This window comes from Bidens hawaiensis, unplaced genomic scaffold (genome assembly GCF_021521415.1).
Source record: "Bidens hawaiensis isolate Kalapana, Puna unplaced genomic scaffold, B.hawaiensis_p1.1 tig00018669_1, whole genome shotgun sequence".
NCBI classification, from domain to species: domain Eukaryota; kingdom Viridiplantae; phylum Streptophyta; class Magnoliopsida; order Asterales; family Asteraceae; genus Bidens; species Bidens hawaiensis.
In genome coordinates this window covers 240,577-258,111 of record NW_027492830.1, presented here as the reverse complement: position 1 = coordinate 258,111, position 17,535 = coordinate 240,577, and the positions used below count along the sequence as shown (strand labels likewise).

At 34.6% G+C, this 17,535-nt stretch overlaps 3 protein-coding genes across 3 annotated transcripts; all 3 read left to right on the top strand.

Moving 5' to 3' along the window:
* Positions 1-357: 357 nt before the first annotated feature.
* On the top strand, positions 358-4,477 carry LOC143556705 (uncharacterized). Its single transcript, XM_077045966.1, has 13 exons — positions 358-626; positions 2,015-2,105; positions 2,219-2,303; positions 2,388-2,472; positions 2,546-2,615; positions 2,753-2,868; positions 2,950-3,196; positions 3,274-3,479; positions 3,605-3,679; positions 3,757-3,826; positions 3,898-3,978; positions 4,062-4,141; positions 4,240-4,477. The coding sequence occupies exons 1-13, from the start codon at positions 511-513 to the stop codon at positions 4,316-4,318; spliced, it is 1,401 nt and encodes a 466-aa protein (XP_076902081.1). The 5' UTR covers positions 358-510; the 3' UTR covers positions 4,319-4,477.
* A 1,442-nt stretch (positions 4,478-5,919) lies between these two features.
* Positions 5,920-8,332, top strand: LOC143556707 (uncharacterized). Its single transcript, XM_077045967.1, has 12 exons — positions 5,920-6,063; positions 6,239-6,329; positions 6,409-6,481; positions 6,571-6,637; positions 6,713-6,779; positions 6,850-6,919; positions 7,020-7,065; positions 7,150-7,333; positions 7,423-7,628; positions 7,752-8,010; positions 8,097-8,176; positions 8,262-8,332. The coding sequence occupies exons 1-10, from the start codon at positions 5,948-5,950 to the stop codon at positions 7,825-7,827; spliced, it is 996 nt and encodes a 331-aa protein (XP_076902082.1). The 5' UTR covers positions 5,920-5,947; the 3' UTR covers positions 7,828-8,010; positions 8,097-8,176; positions 8,262-8,332.
* Positions 8,333-10,084: 1,752 nt separating this feature from the next.
* On the top strand, positions 10,085-14,437 carry LOC143556704 (uncharacterized). Its single transcript, XM_077045965.1, has 4 exons — positions 10,085-10,172; positions 10,636-12,311; positions 12,408-12,600; positions 13,631-14,437. The coding sequence occupies exons 2-4, from the start codon at positions 10,756-10,758 to the stop codon at positions 13,769-13,771; spliced, it is 1,890 nt and encodes a 629-aa protein (XP_076902080.1). The 5' UTR covers positions 10,085-10,172; positions 10,636-10,755; the 3' UTR covers positions 13,772-14,437.
* The last annotated feature ends 3,098 nt before the right edge of the window (positions 14,438-17,535 follow it).

The window sequence follows — 17,535 nt, the reverse complement described above, 5'->3', positions numbered from 1 at the left end:
TCACCAATTTATATGGGAGATATGAGGGATGACCCTGGCTTGTCAGGGTTCGAGTCCTGATCTCACCAGGTTTTACCGGCTCCTCACTGTCGTGCCGTTTGGCGGGCGTGGGGGTCGGGTTTTATCCGGTGAATCCCTCAATAGACGGACCGCTAGGGGCTCCGTCTGTCCGGACTAGTGGCCGGCTCGGGCTACCTTTAACCAATGGGGGCCGAGTACAGAGTACCGACGTTACTTAGTTGGCCGTTAAAAAAAATGTATTATGGGTGTATTTTGTATCATTCATCATAAATATCTGTCTTTAACCCCTGCTCCACCCACCTATATACAAACAAACAAACAAACAAACAACCAACTCCTCACACTCACAAAACATGAAATGAAAATATCATAAATTATTGGCTTCAACAACAAAATTTGATATTTTGCAGCAAGCATTACGATGTGCAAATAAGTTAATTAGGGTTTCGTATCATCTGCTTATTAATATAAATTGATAGAAAGAAAGAAATGAGGTGGAACCGAATCGCAAATTCATCACAAGCATTCGCAGCTCACACTTTACTCTTCTGCTTCACCCTCTTACTCGTTCTCAAGCTCGATCACATCGTATTTTACTCCTGGCGGTATGTTTATTATTCTTTAATTCATTTATGTTACTTATTATTATCATATGTTACATGATCTCTGTTTAATATGCTGTTATTTGTTCTAATTTGCTCTGTTTTGGGGGGTAATACTTAGGGTTTGATGAGTTTATTAATTGGATGATAATTCATGAGCGCTAACCAAAATGATGGAGGCCCAAGTATTGAAGAACGTGTCATGTTATATTTATATTTGGAGGCTCATAATCGTTCGTGCTTCCAAAGGTGGCCTATGAAAATGAGCATAACTTGGCCCACGAAGCTCCGTTTCAAGCCTCAAATCGAAGCTTGAGACGAGGAGCACATTGTGGCAAACCGCCTCCGAAGCCCAAAAACGCCTTCTAAATAAGGTTATGGGCCTTTTTGTGTTTTTTTGTCAATTTTTATCTTTTTTATTTTGGGTTTGTGTTTGGCCCATGGCCTTTTTTGGGCCCATTTCGTATTAGAAAGTCTATTAATATGGCGTTGATGTAAGATGGATGGACGGACTTGAATATTATCAATAATTATTTTTCTCTTCATTTTCCTTGACCTTTGGGTGGGATTTGGGGGTTTTTGAGAAGTTCATCACGGGTATTCTTAGAATCAACGTGATTCGATCTTCGTTATCGTTTTACGGCTGCATCACAAACGGAAACTCTTGTTCGTTAAGGAATTGAACTTCTTCATGTACGGTTCATTAACACAAATGAATATGTATTGTTTAAGAACAAAAAAGCAACATTCTTAATCCAAAACATTAGACATAATCACCTTATTATTTAAATATAAAGTTAAGAACTTGAGATAATAATAATAATCATAAACATAATCATCCCCAATCGGCGGTTTTATTCTCTTATTGTCAACGAATTAGTTATACTTGTTGTTAGATGAAGCGAGACTTTATAAAATAAACCATTATCGAAATTAACTGAACATAAACAATAAAAGTATAAAATTTAAATGTTAGGTAAGTTATTACAAATAAAATATTGTAAAGAATTAAAAATATAAAACAAAACTTTGACAAATGAACATAAACAAACGAACATAAATGAACACACTACCGAACGTTCACGAACACAAATGAACGAGCACAACCTCTGTTCATGTTCGTTCGCTTAACTAAACGAACAAAATTTCTTGTTCGTGTTCGTTCATTTATTAAACGAACGAACAAACGTCATGCCGAAACGGTTCACGTACGGTTTGCTGAATGGCTGGTTCGTTTACAGTACTCTCAAAGGCAATATTTTAGTTATGAATACTCTGTTGATACTTAGAATGAAATTTTCACTCTTCTAATTCTAACATTAGAAACATTGAAATGCATTTAATCAATTACAATATGGTATTATGTTAATTGCTGTGTTTTTATTATGCAGGATCATATTCCTCCCGCTTTTCTTGTTTCATGCAGTTGTTGCTCGAGGAATGTTTTCTTTACCTGGACCGTCGGTTTCCCATGGCCGTCATGTGTGATATTTTCTTGTGCCATATTGTTTTATAATTATTATTTTTATGAAACGTTAGGGGATAACTTGGGAAATATGTGAATCAGGTGAATAATAATGTTTCCTTTTGCACAGGTGGCACCATTTCATGCGATTGTTGCCACACCTTTGCTTATTGCATTTGAACTGCTTCTTTGTGTCTTTCTGGAGAGTGCACATGGTATAGTGATTTATTGATACCAAGTTGTTTTCTTTAATCCCGCGTGTTCATATTTCTGAAATCATTTCAATTTGTATCGCACAGTTAAGAGAACTCCCACTGTAAGCTTGAAGATTGTCTTTCTTCCATTGTTGGCACTCGAAGTAGCTATTCTTGTTGACAATTTCAGGTCATCTTTCTTTTACCTTTTTTTAATCACTCTGGTTTACTGGCTCACAACTATCTAATTTTGTGATGTGCAGAATGTGCAAAGCTTTACTACCGGTAGATGATGATCTGTTGAGTGATGAGGCGATATGGGAGACACTTCCTGTGAGTATAGCTCATTAAAATATAAACACGATGCACTTTTTTCAGATATTTGATTTTGAAGAGATTTATCTTCATTTATCTGCTCACTGGCTTATGATGAATGAAACTACTGCTAAATGATTGTTCTTTGTTTACAGCATTTTTGGGTTGCTATCTCCATGGTTTTCTTTGTTGCTGCTACCTTGTTCACCCTTTTAAAGCTATCAGGTGACATAAGTTCTTTAGGCTGGTGGGACTTGCTCATAAATTTTGGGTATAGTTTTTTAAATATTTTCCACCTTTGCATCTAATATGTTTTAGCTATTCTAACATGTTACAAGTTCAAGCATTACAGAATTGCAGAGTGCTTTGCGTTTCTTGTTTGTACAAAGTGGTCTAATCCAGTGATTCATAGAAATTCTCAAATACCAGTAGCAAGCTCATCACCCACAGCTATTAGATATCTTGGTTTGAACGGTGGTTTAGCGGGGTCAACAGAGGATACGTCTGAGGATAGGATGTGTGGTCCACAAGACGCAGGTGGCCATCTTATAAAAATCTCCATTATCTGTTTTCAAATCCTCCTTTGTATGCGCTTGGAGGTAAATTTAATTTCAGTTTACTTATTATCTATAGCAAATAAACCATTTTAACTATCAATTAATACGTTGACTTGCAGGGTAAACCTGCTGCTGCTAGATTTATCCCTCTTCCTGTCGTCTTCTCTCCTATATTTTTAGTGCAAGGATTAGGAGTACTTTTTGCAGCATCTAATTTAATTGAGAATATTGTCACTTTGTTACGTACCGGTGCCGGTACAGGAATATACTTCACATATGCTGCTAGAGCCCGTGATTCCTTTGGTTTTTTGCAACATGGTTCCAGGTAAACTGACCCCTTTACTCATAAGTTTGTTGGCCCGTTTTGACCCTTTCTGTTGATCCGCTTGACCTGCCCATTTTGTCACCTCAACGTTCTTAATTTGTACTGTTATTGTGTGTACTATGTAGGCTGCTTGGTTGGTGGTCAACTGAGGAAGGAAGCCGGGAAGAACAAGCACGGATTTACTACAACGGGTCTTCTGGGCAAGTTCATTTTCTTTATTTTGGTGGTTAGTTACAAGTCTTCCATTCTCTCTACTTATTTTGCATGGGAATTTCAGATACAACACGTTTTCTGGTTATCCACCTGAGGTAGTAAAGAGATTGCCCAAGAAGGATCTAACCGAGGAGGTACGTTTTGCATATTCAGTTTACCAAGTTGGAAAGTAAAACTAACTTGATTATTAATTTACTCTTTTAAGGTTTGGAGACTTCAAGTAGCTCTTAATGAGCAAACAGAAATCACAATATCCAGTCAGCAAAATTTTGAAAGACTTCAAAATGTAAGATTATATGAATCTTGATACTGTTGTTTTGAATTAACCTCCTGAGTTGTTATAGTCTGATCTTAATATGCAAACTTCAGGATAAAATATTATGTAGGATTTGCTTCGAAAGGGATATAAACACGGTGTTACTCCCGTGTAGGCATCATATCCTTTGCAGGTACTACTTGTTTTTTTGTTTGTATATTATTATGGTAAAAAGATATATCTGCCAACTCTAAATTGTTGTAGTAACTTTGATTCCCTCCCTATTTGCAGTATTTGCAGTGAAAGATGTAAAAAATGCCCTATATGTCGTGTTATCATCGAAGAACGCTTGCCTGTATATGATGTATAGCTTTTATTACCTAGGTGACTATAGTTCCGAAAGAAAAAGGTTTACTTTATAGTGTAGAAACTGTCATGTTAGCCCTCACACTAGCTATAATCCTATGTGTGCATAGACTAATGATTACATGTTTGGTTGATCCGTATAAGATTGCTTATATTGTTGCAGAGAGTAAATACATGTTTATAACAATTTTGGTTGCTCAGTTGTCAGCATTTGAGATATATAAACGGATTTTATCTAATGTTTACATAATTTATGAGCCATCAACGGTTAGGAGATAGTTTAGGAGCTTAAGATGTAGAGTGGCTTGGTTGAATATTGTGACCCTCAACGAAACACGAGTGTCGACCGTGGCATATTGGTGGTTTGGCGGGTTGATTCTTTGAAATTGAAAACGCCTCGTATATTTTATTCATGTCAAATAGCCTAACCCGGACTTTCAGAATTGTACGACCCAAACATGATGCTTGTAGCTCATCTGTCTAAATGAGACAAACGGGTTGTATTCAAGTTGCAAACATGTTAAACAAGTTGGCGAGTCCACATATATAACTAAACGGGTTAAATAGGTCAACCTGATATTATTAATGAAATTTTTTTCAAACTTGTGTATTTTAGAAATAATATTAGGATATTTGGGTGGGAAAAAAGAAAGGAAAATGATTAATCCGCCATCCCAAATGGCGGTTTAGGAGGAAATGGAAAATGTAATCCGTCATTCTGAAAGGCGGCTTACCTGACAACTCCTAATCTGACATTCCCAATAGCGGATTAGGAGTAAACCCCGTTAACCGGCGTTAGTTTTAACAAACCAAGTTAACCTAGTTAGTTTTTTAACAAACCAAGTTAACCTGGTTAGTGTTTTAACAAACCAAAGTTACCAAACTAACCCCTATAACTTGCATACCTAACAAATGTTAACTTTGAATACCCCTTTTACTTTGGATTTATACATGATGCCAAACCAAGACTGCAAAGTTAACATTATGGCATTCACATGGAGACTGTTTCACATTATTATGTGAAACAGTCTCCATTATTATGACTCACCACCCGAACACCGCCACCACCACCAATTGACTCACCACCAACCAACCACCACCACTTGAGCACCACCAACCGTTTACGATGGTTCTAGGGTTCCGACGACCTCGATAATTGGAGCTTTTACTAGAAAAATGTTCTTAAAACTCCGATACAAAGTCACAAAGATGTTTGGGACAAAATGTTGAGTTTTCCGGCCAAAAACGTTTTTTCCGGCAACCTGTAACTAACGATGTTAGGATTCTGTTAGTCGCAGACCGGGGGAACAAATACGTTAAAAGTTGAAACCGTCCGCAGCCAATTCATTAGTTAGAACCGACACTGACAAAAAAAAACGATATCATTTAAAAAAAAGGTCTTGTCCTATATCACATGAATAGAGCATAATGCTCTAAGAGTCGTTTAATAATGTCACAAACTTTAAAAAAGAAAGACTTGAGTGTCAACTTTCAAATAAACTAATAAAAGTAAGATTGAAATATACATCGTCTAATCAGTGTCTTGTTAATTAAGTATATCAATAGTTTAGTTTAGTTTAGTTTAGTTTAGTTTAGTTTAGGGTTTTGTTGGTTGTCAGGGTGAAAGCAAAACATGAGGAGGAACAGAATCCTAGATTCCACACAGGCTTTCTCAGCTCATGCTTCACTCTTCTGTTTCACACTCTTACTTGTTCTCAAACTCGATCACCTTGTATCTTACTCTTGGTGGTATGTTATGTTATGTTATGAATGATTATATAATATTTGATGAGTTTGTAAACTGGATAATATAACAAGAAAAGATTTATCAAATGTTAATTCTTATGAATGCTCTGTTGATACATAAATTTAAACAAAATGAAATAATAATAATAATTTGTTATTGTTTATATATATTATGCAGGGTTGTGTTCTTCCCGCTTTTCTTATTTCATGTAATTGTTGCCCAAAGAACGTCTTCTTCACGTGGACCGTTCATTTTCCATGGACTTTATGTGTGATATTATTTTTATCTTTTGAAATTTTTTAAGGGGATAACATTGGTAATTAATTACCTCGGTTTTATATTTACAGGTGGCGCCGCGTCGTGTACCTTTCCTTATTGTATTTGAACTGCTTCTTTACGTCTTTCTGCAGAATTCATTTTGTATGTTGATTAAATCTAATAATACAAAACTTGTTTTCGTTAATCTCGAATGTTCACATTTCAAAAAATTTACAATTTGTTTCGCGCAGTAAGCTTGAAGATTGTTTTTCTTCCATTGTTGGCATTTGAAGCAGCTATTTTTTATGACAATTTCAGGTCATCTATCTTTTTATCTAAAAAGTAAAACAAATAAATAACACCTTGAACTCTGATGTATTTTATGATGTGCAGAATGTGCAAAGGTTTACTGTCAGAACATGATGAAATTTCGAGTGACGCAATATGTCTGGCACTTCCTGTAAGTTTAACTCGTTATAATATTAACATGATGAAACAACTACTGCTAAATGATTATTCTATATTTTCAGCATTTTTGGGTAGCTATCTCTATGGTTTTCTTTGGTATCGGTACTGTGTTCACTCTTAAAAAGCTATGCGGTAATATAATATCCTCCTTAAACGACTGTCCAAAATATTAAACGTGTCAGATCACTTTTGATGTGTTAGTTTCTGTTTTCTCATCACTTCCAATTATCAGGTGAACCAAATTCTTTAGACTGGTGGAACTTGTTCATTTATTTCGGGTAACATGTTTACTTTATATTTTAAATTTTTAATAATTTTTCGTCTCTAGTTATTATAACATGTTACATATTCATGCGTTACAGCATTGCAGAGTGTTTTGTGTTTCTAGTTTGTACAAAGTGGTGTAATCCAGTGATTCATAGTAGCATAGTGCGGTCCACAGAGGATATCTCCGAGAATACGATGTGTGGTCTACAAGGCACGTATGGCTGTTTCATAAAATTTCTCATTATATGTTTTCAAATCCTTCTGTGTATGCGTTTGGAGGTATTTTTAAATTTCAGTTTACTTACTTTTTTATTGCAAATAAACCATTTAATTGTTAATAAACAGTTAATAAATACGTTGACTTGCAGGGTAAACCTGCTGCTGCAAGACTTATTCCTCTTCCTGTTGTATTCTCGCCCGTATTTCTAGTGCAAGGATTAGGAGTAGTTTGTGCAGCAATTAATTTATGGGAGAAAATCGTCATTTTACTATATACCAGGACCGATACGGTAATATACGTTGGACGTGCTGCTAGACCCCGTGATACCCTTGATTCTTTGCAGCATGGGTCCAGGTAAACCGACTCGTTTACTCATAAATTTGTTGACTCAAGTTATGTTTTATTTCAAACGGGTCAAATGGGCTAGAGCCTGGTTTTTATTTCACCGTTTATATATTGTACCGTGTGTCTATGTAGGCTTGGTTTGCGGTCAACTGGAAGTCGGGGAGAACAAACACGAATTAACTGCAATGAGTCTTCTAGGCAAGTTTAATTTACTATTTTTGTAGTTAATTACGAATTTACGATTTTGCCATTTTGTCTACTTATTTCACATATGAATTGCAGATACAACACGTTTTCTACTTATCCACATGAAAGTGTAAAGACGTTTCCCAAGAAGAAGCAAGCGGAAATCACGGAATCCAGTCGGCAAGACGATGAAAGACTTCAAAATGTGAGATTTTATGAATCTAGAATCTTGACTTTTGAACATACTCATTTAGTGCGTATAATAATCTGATGTTTATATGCAAACTGCAGGATGAAAACTTATGCAGGATTTGCTACGACAAAGAAATAAACACGGTGTTACTCCCTTGCAGGCATCGTATTCTTTGCAGGTACTTTTTTTTAATTATGGTAAAAGGATATAAGTTTGTCATCTCTAAATTGCTATATTAACTTTGATGGCCTCTCTGTATGCAGTATATGCGGTGAAAAATGTCAAAAATGCCCGATTTGTCGTGTTATGATCGGAAAACGTTTGGCTGTCGATGCATAACTGTTATGAAGCGTGAGAGGTGACTGATTTTCACAACAAAATGTTAACTTTAGATAGTGGAATTGTAATGTTTAGCTGATTTTGGTGGACAAACTGTAAATATATGTTTATAAAGTATTGTTTGTTTAGTCAAATGTTTTACCAGGGTAGTAATGCAGTACTAGTCCGGTTTAATTGGCCCTTGTTTTCAAATGAAGACGATTCAAGAGTACTTGACCAGATCAATTTATTATAAATAAAGACGGTTCAAGAGTACCTAACTATGTTGATTTTGTAGACGATGTTTAGTTTTACTATCCGATTTGATTAGTTTTGAGAACAATGCTTAAGAGGGTCATTTTCACCATCCATCACAATCCACCATTTTTACCGCCACAAACAAATTCATTGAAACAATGAATCTGACCTCAAAAGCCTTTTTAACTCTAAATTTCAACCAATGATTTTGACAATTTATATGCATAATATTGTTTGAACATGATTAGATTAATGACTTAAATGATTTACATCAAATTATTTGTTTGGTAAAATCATAACATGATTAAATTGAGATGGAACTTTTTTATTAACCGTAAAAATTTTATTATAGGACTCTGTCGATACCCTGGTGAAATCTAAAGTCAACTTGATAGTTCTGTAGCCTCACTCTGGCCAGACTATGTTGCTTAACCGGACACACGCTGGCTTCAGAGTTGGCTTGAGCGTTCCCCCGGAAACCATACCGTCGGCCGTCACTTGGCAGTTGTCGTGCCACCACAAGAGCAGAACTCTTTAGCGTAACACACAGCGGGACTAGAACCCGAGTGGGCTCAGGATTCGAACTGACAATCTCGCAATGCCTAGCTCAAATCCTTCATAGTCATAATTCATCAAAAGTGACACACGCGGAGATCAAACTTGGGTCTCCACTGAAGAACCCAAGTCTCCTACCACTTGGCCCCAAGGTTGGGATCATCTAGAATAAATATTGAAAAACAGACCTAGGGGTCGTTCAAATCGTTCGCCGCTCACTCGAAAATTGCTCAGAAAATGCTCGCTCGTTTTTTCGCTCGACTGTAAAGGAGCCGATCTGTCGGTTCGGCTCGAATATTGTAAATTTATTATAATTATATATAAACAAATATATAAATATATAGACAACACACATAAAATACATACAATTTTTTAAACCTTTTAAAATTTTTCCTATTCGTCAATATTATAGTTTCATTAATTCGATTTAAGTATTCAGAATACTAGAAATTTGTTTACATGTTAATTATATATCACTTCGAACTTCTTTCTCCTAAAATTCACAACATATTACATGTTTGTCTAACATCTATTAATTTCTTTACAAAATATATTATTTACAGCCTTCAAACTTGTTTCTCATTGAACTTTTTAGGGTGAAAAAATAAATAAATAATGCTTGAAAATTGCTCGATTTAATTTTAACTCATTTCGATTTTAGTCATTCGGCTTGGCTGGGCTTGTGATCAGCCCTAAGGAGAACTCACTTACACGTTATTATAACTATTTTATTTATTTAATAAAACTAGTTGGAAAGTGATGAAGTATGAAGGTTTTTATAGTTTTGTAACGTAAATAAATTTACTGCAAGTAAAACCGGGTTTCGTGTGTTTTTCACATCGAGCGAGCAGTGGTAATAGAATAAACAGTGGAGGCTTAACTGAAGCAAAAGAAACCCCAAATCTTGTTATTGTTCGTCTTGTTGAGCATTCAAAATCTCAGCCAAAAATCAAAACATTGAACACCGTCACCATTAGCATTAGCAGTACCTCAGATCTGCAACTTACTTCTATCTCTTAATTACACCACCGATTACGATTCAGGTAATAATAATAATAATAATAATCACAACCTTTAATCGATCCTTTACTATTTATTTGATCTCGCATTATCATTTGTAATTTCATTCATTTCTAGGTAGGTCTAGTTTTCAGCATTATTATTATTATTATTATGTATCTGTATAGATAGTCTAATCCTTTTAACTAAACTACTACTTCAAGTCTATTAATTGTTTGCATTTTCATAATTAGGTTTCACACCTGTTTGATTCAGTCTCTTATGATTCATATACTTCATTTCTTTACTAGATGTTCAATTCATAGCCCTAATAATTCAACAGGTGTTTATTGTTGCTAATTACAGGTGATGTCTTAATCACCAAGTTAGGGTTAGATCTATAAATATGGACTAGAGAATTATTCTAACGAGTTTATCGATCCCGTGCCTTGATTTATTATCTTTGTTTTCAAGTTGTAATTTATGAATCTTCTCTAATTGACGCAGCAGCATTTCTCAAGTTATTGCTTCTGCATTGCATAGCTTCTGGTGAATGCAAACGCTTGGTTACATCTCCATGTTAGTTGATAGATAATATTTAAGATAGGTTTCTATTGTTAGCCGGAAATGAGCAGGTCTCCATCTTTTTCGCCGAAGACAGAGTCCAATACAGATGTTGATCCTGAGTCTATGCAAAAGTGGATTGTTGCGTTTTGCATAATTAGGTTTGACCTTGAGCAGGGTCAGCTTATTGAAGAGTGTTATCCGCCTGGTTGTCTTACACCCGAAGAGGAACTTGATGTTGCTTTCAGTTCGTTTCCTGATTCGGTTTCCCAACACCATAACCGATCGAGCATCCATGACTGCATGTTCTTCTTTAGAGTACAAAGACGAGGGAGGTTTGTTGGTGAACAAGTTTCCTCAGGTGAAAAGGTACCGAAAAGGAAGGATGGAAATGAGTCTAAGTACTTGTATGGTTTTGTATTTAACAGACAGAGGCATGATGAAAGGTTAAAACGAGGGGGTGAACAGAAATCGGTTGTGATATTATCGCACAGTCCGTATTCTAGTTTATTTAAACCTTTGTTACAAATTATGGGTCCGTTATATTTTGACATTGGAAGGAAAGCTTTAGATTGTATTGCTGCTTCTGTTTCAACATGGGCTTCACCTTTACCCGGTCAACTCATGGAGCTTCCTATTGGTAATGCTACGCTTAAAGTCAACCTGCCACCTGTACACAGCTTATCCTTTGATGGTGAGGTGGCATTTGAAGAGTCAGCGTCTTCAATGGCTCCGCTTCTGCCGACAAACCAGTCAATCCCATATGGGCTTTTTCATGATTCAGATGTTTTTGGGATTTTCAAAGGGATTTTGTTACAACTTTGGTTATTATGGGAGTTATTACTTGTTGGTGAGCCGATTCTAATTATAGCACCGACACCGCCGCAATGTTGTGAAGCAGTTGCTAGTTTAGTTAGTTTAATTGCTCCACTTTTCGTTAGTGTTGATTTCAGACCGTATTTCACCATACACGACCCATATTTTGCTCGTTTAAACTCGCTCCAAGAAGGCGATATTTTCCCTCCAATGGTTTTAGGCGTTACAAATCTTTTTTTCCTAAAATCGCTTCGTACAGTTCCAAACATAGTGTCGGTTGGAAGCCCGACACTCAACTCGACCCGGCTCCCCTTCACTTCACGGGCTTCAACCGGTAGAATATCAACCCGACCCGAAGGTTTTAGCTTTCCACAGCTTAACTTAAAGAAATTTTCACCTTCAAATTTGATGAATGCTGTGAAATTGAGGAGAGAGGGTCCGCTTTGTCTCATGACAGAACATAAAGAAGCTGTTTGGAGCAGTTACGTGCCAATTACTAAACCGGACACGTCTATTTTAAACCGACTTGTTGATGCAGGGTTGTCACCAAGGGTAGAAGAGTCAATGTCGGTTGTTAATAATGAGATATTGCGTCGTCATTTCTTGGAGCTTACTACTAACTTTTTAGCCCCGTTTGGCCCGTATTTTAGGGCCAATACACCGTCTGTCGGGTCATCTCCGTTTGTTGACCCACCCCCTTTGCATGCTTTTGATGCTGATGAGTTTCTTGGAAGTTTGTCGACTAGAGGTCCGGGAAAATTCTTATCAAAGAGAATGAAATCTAATTGGCTAGATCTTTACAGGTAATAATAATCTCTCTTTCAATATGGTGTATCTTTTGTTTGCTGTTTTTTTATTGTATCGCGTAACTGATATTAAGAAGTTTGATATGAATTCAGGCGGTTTATGAAAGGGCATAACTTTAAGCCATGGTTTGAAAGAAAACGAGCTGTGGCTGAGCAAGAACAATGCAAATTGTGGCGACAAGCAAGAATGAATGCTGATATAAAAGAATTTATCAGCAAATCTTCTGAGTTGGAAATCGTTGAAACGTTTAATGCGATTGAAAGACATCTTCATGCTGAAATGCAGGCAAGCATTTTTGTTATTCTTCTTTGTTCATTTTCTGTTTTGGGTTGTTCTAAGAACATGCATTGTTACCTTTTTTTGGTCATCTATCAATCTGAAATTAACTTTTTATTACTCGGTACACATTTCCACTGCGTATAAAGATAAAAATTAGGAAACTTGAATTTTAAATAAATAATAAAAGATAATAAAAATCTAAATTCAAGTAAAAAGATAATCCCTACATCATTATTTTCTGATTTTTTAAGTTGCATATTGATTGCCTACAAAACTCGTTGATAATATTTGGAGTTGGGGCCATACGTTTTGATTCCGGCGTCTATCATGTCTTGAACCATTTTGAGGGTATAATAAGTGTTTAATTATTAGTGTAGGACTTTTATTAAACTACTTATGTGCTGCATTTTTTTGGGACAGAGAGATTAAATAATAACCAAGTATCGACAACCAGATTAACCTTTTTATGGCATAAAAAGTTTTAACACCTGAATGTTTCTGGTTAGAAGCAAGCTGTATATAACCGATGAGTAGATATATATACCTAAAACATGCCTAATCAAATCATTACTTGGCACATGCCTTAGGCATTTTCTCTCTCTTCTTTTATATTATAGTTAGGCATACTTTTAGGCATATGAGTCATAGAGTTGTATCCTACTGTCAGCTGCATAATTGTTTCCTGTGTTAAGAATTAGACATAGTTGTCTAGTTCACTAGTACTCTGTGACATGTTACAGATAAATGATTGCATTGCATTGCAGTTAATGATAATATAATTACATGTTTGTAGAAATAAATGTTACAATATTAGGTTGATAATTAAGTTGTAGATTATGATATTTTACCATTATTACCACTTTCATTGATTCTTGTAATCTTAAATGTTAGTGAAAGTGGTTTTGTGTGTATATCTCCGTTGAACAAATTTCAACAGTTTTTAACATGTTGGAAGTCCACATGCTTGACTTAATAATTCAACATAAAAGCCCATGCTTGTTTCTAATTTTTATCTTATGATGTTCTTTTCATGCAGCAAGATAAAAACTCGGTTGATCAATCCAAAGCAACCTACCATAAACTTAAAGGAGATTTGCAGGCGGTCTTCAATGTCCTTCCCCAAGATATGCAACATCTCCTGCTAATGAACCCTGAGCGGGCCACTCTTTTACAATAATACCCTTTAAAAAGTAAAAAAGGAAACGGACTTTCCATTTTCACATAGTTAATGATGTAAACACCCACTAGATAACATGTATCATCTTCTCATAGTTGCTTCAAAATCTGTTAAAGGTTTACATCTTCAACATATGTTCAAGCCATGATCTTCATACTAGGTCAGTGTTTATTTCCCGGTAACCATATGGTTTTTAATCTTTTCATCTATTAATTTACCTTTTATGTTCACAGATGATGACTATAAAACCCTCGGTCAAATGTTCTATGTTTCTAAGTCATATGAAAAAAAAAAAAAAAAAAGATGTTGGCATCACTTGGGTTTTTTGGTTTTCTTGATTTGGGTGTTTTCGGGATTGTGGAATGTGTATTATGCAAATGTGCTGCCCAGAACCAGGTTTCCGGGTACTAGTGTATATACAGAGCTAAGGAATTTGTGTTTTAGAAGTAGCCATGTTCTGAGAATGATTTTCTTTAAACTGCCTTTCAAGTTGTTGATAACATTTTCAATTTTAATTTAGCAGTTTGTTTTCGTTTTTTTTTTCATATCTTTTCTCCTTGTTACCAGTTTTAAGTAGAGAACTGTGAGAATCATATAAATACACAAGCGATACAAGTGTTTATGTGGTTCTTTGCGTAAAGTTTGTTTGTGTGATGAATGTTATATATATGTATATCGTTATCTTCTATTTTATGAGAAAAATTGTGATTGTTTCTAAGGTTTCCTAACTAGTTAAGATATTTTAATGTAATGTCACTTTCTAGGAGAGTAAATGGACATATTTAAGTTTAAACATGAACCACAACCCATGTTATGAATACCAACAATCAACATTAATTGACAAATGCTTATAGTATTTGTAGAGTATGCCCCTATTGGAAAGCTACACTATTCATTATTCATTTCATAAACTCACTTGCAATACCATTTAATTTTCTTGATATTTTGGTCCTCATATTTTATTTTATCATTAATTATACACCTAAATATAATCTAATCCTTAATTAGCTCCTCAGGCTCAATAATTTCTACTTTCAAGACTATAGTTGTAATAGTAAATAGAAAATTAGAACACATGAATATGAATGATCATTATACACAAGTTATAAAATTTAAAAGTAAATTACTAAAATACAAATACTAAAGTCTAAAACACACATAGACAGTGTGAAAATAGTTAAGTGCAACATAAATAGTAGTAGGAAAGATATGATAAGTGATTCGGGTTTATCAGACTTGGAGATGATGTAAAAGAATCATAATACTAAAGTCGTTATCATTCCTTAATGCTAAAGAAATTTGGGCTAAAGAGATTAAATTATAAGGCAATTAAGTTGAAAAATACTAAAGCTTTGAAAACTGAGAATGCTAATAATGAGAAAATGAATTACAAATTAAACAAGGTTAATCAGGCAGTGCAAGTTTTCATATGGGTCATATGGTGTTCTTAGTGATCACATCGTTTATTTCTTTGTAGTCAAACACACTATATGAATCGTTTAATTGCATTTCATACGCCCATATGACCATTTTTCGCCTATCATGCAGTCAATATCTAACCATTTTCTTCTGTCGTCGACTTAAATGGACCATACAGTTGCATAACACGTCAGTGGTATTTGGATAGTGTTAATGATGCTCACAATTTCAAAGGTTTTCTCAGTCATTCAAATTCTTCAATGATCGAAGTCTAGATGTGTTGTATTATTTCGCAGCAATGAAGGGAATTTCTACACTAACGTTTACATTGTCGTTTGTCCAATGATCTAGTTGCATGGATCTCCTACGTAGTTTTCATGTATTAGATGATCCCAAACACATAGTACTAAAGAATATGAAGCCATTTCACATGAATTTGATGTCTTTGTGTAGTTATAGATTTACACTCTATATGTAATGATGAATGCCTACATAGCTTTTTCCTATTACACATTGGATTAGAATCTAAAAGTTTTTTTTTTCTCTTTTTACTATCTTTCTCCATCTTTCTTCCCCATGCCACATTGTAGCCGACTTTTCTTTCTTCCTTCTCTCGTTTCACAACGCAGATATTACATAAATTTTAGTTTTTTTTCTTTCAATCACGCCTCATGTTGCTACCGTTTTAAACTCATAATGTCATAGGCATAGCTCTTATTGTCGCGCATCGCCAGCCTCACCATACCATTCCATAATTGCCTTAATCTTAATATAACCTTATATCAATTATTTTTAACTTAAAATAAATCACAAAATCATTATTTTGTCTAAGTTCTTAACATACGAAATTATAGATAAGAAACAAGACACGTGAAAGGAACTTTTGTGGATATAAATATAATAAAATATGGTTTAGTAAAATACAATTGTAAAAATTGTTTTTTTCCTTGCACCTTGAAAAAAAAGGAATGACCAATTAGAATTAGAGTTTCGGTGACAAAAACGTTAAAAAAGTCGATTTCAAAATTATTAGTAGCCCCTATATAAAGTCTTATCAGTAGTCAAAATAATAATGTTTAAAGGTGATTTTTTGTTTTTGAGTTAATTGTGTTTCTATTAACTAACTTTTTTGTCACACTTTCGTTATACATAAACCAATCCAGACACATGAGGGGCAGCGTGTACATAAAATTATAGTTGTAATGTAACCAATAGGGTATCGAAACATGCAAGTTTATTTTTTTAAATTATGTAACGTCTAAACCTACGTGCTGCAACGAATACCATACAAAAAATAAAGCAAAGAAAAGTACCGCGTGTCCACCTAATTTGGTTAAGGGTATATGCAAGTTTATTAAAAAAATAAAAAAAACAAAACTAAAAAAGAAATAATGTGTTTAGTTAATTGGTTAGGTTGATACACAAGTTAACTCAAAACAAATAACAAAAGGAATAAAAAACATATGAAAAAGGAATGAAAATAAATAAAAAAGAAATAAAAAAGTAAAAAAGAAATAAAGCCAAAAGAATTGTAAGAAAGATGGAAAGAAACCATAACATACAAAAAAGGAAACACGAGGTATAACAATTAAAACACAAATTTGCAACTGTATTTATATAAATAACTTTAACATTGAGTTTTCTAGAATATTAATATTCTAAAGTTATATTAGGCATAATAAGAATGATGTCATGTACGATGTAATGTATAATGTCTAGTTGGTATAGAAAGTATAATAATTATTAGGTTAGGTGCAGTGAAGGAACTACAAAATGAGAGATTTGATACGTAGCAAAAAATGGGTGATATGTAGCCCAAGGAGGACGGCGTTGTAGCTCAAAAATCACCCCCCCCCCCAATTGATAGTTGATTGCCACATCATCATTATCATAAACAAACCAGGCAACGAAAATATTCCCCCCCCCCCACACAAACACACACACACCATTTATTGCCCCTTTGTCGTCTAGGGGCGGTGTTCTCATCCCTTGTTGCCTAATTTTGTAGCTCCACTATGCATGAATTATCCATATAAAAAAAAATAAATAATGCAATAATTGGTATTTGACTTAATTTAATGATATAATTACCTTTAGGGTGCGGGCCAGACAAGTGTTATTATTTATGGGGGTAAGAGTTTGAGTATAATAGATTGTCGTTTAAAAAAAGTTTATGGTATAATATGTATTATAGTTATTAAATATAAATAAAATTAACGTGCTAATTGTGAGAAATAAATAGAGTAATTATATATACAAGTAGAGTAATTATGTACCTAGGCTATGTGTAATGGATGAGCTACAAAATGAGACGTTTTGTGACATGTGGTGCCACGTCAGTAAAT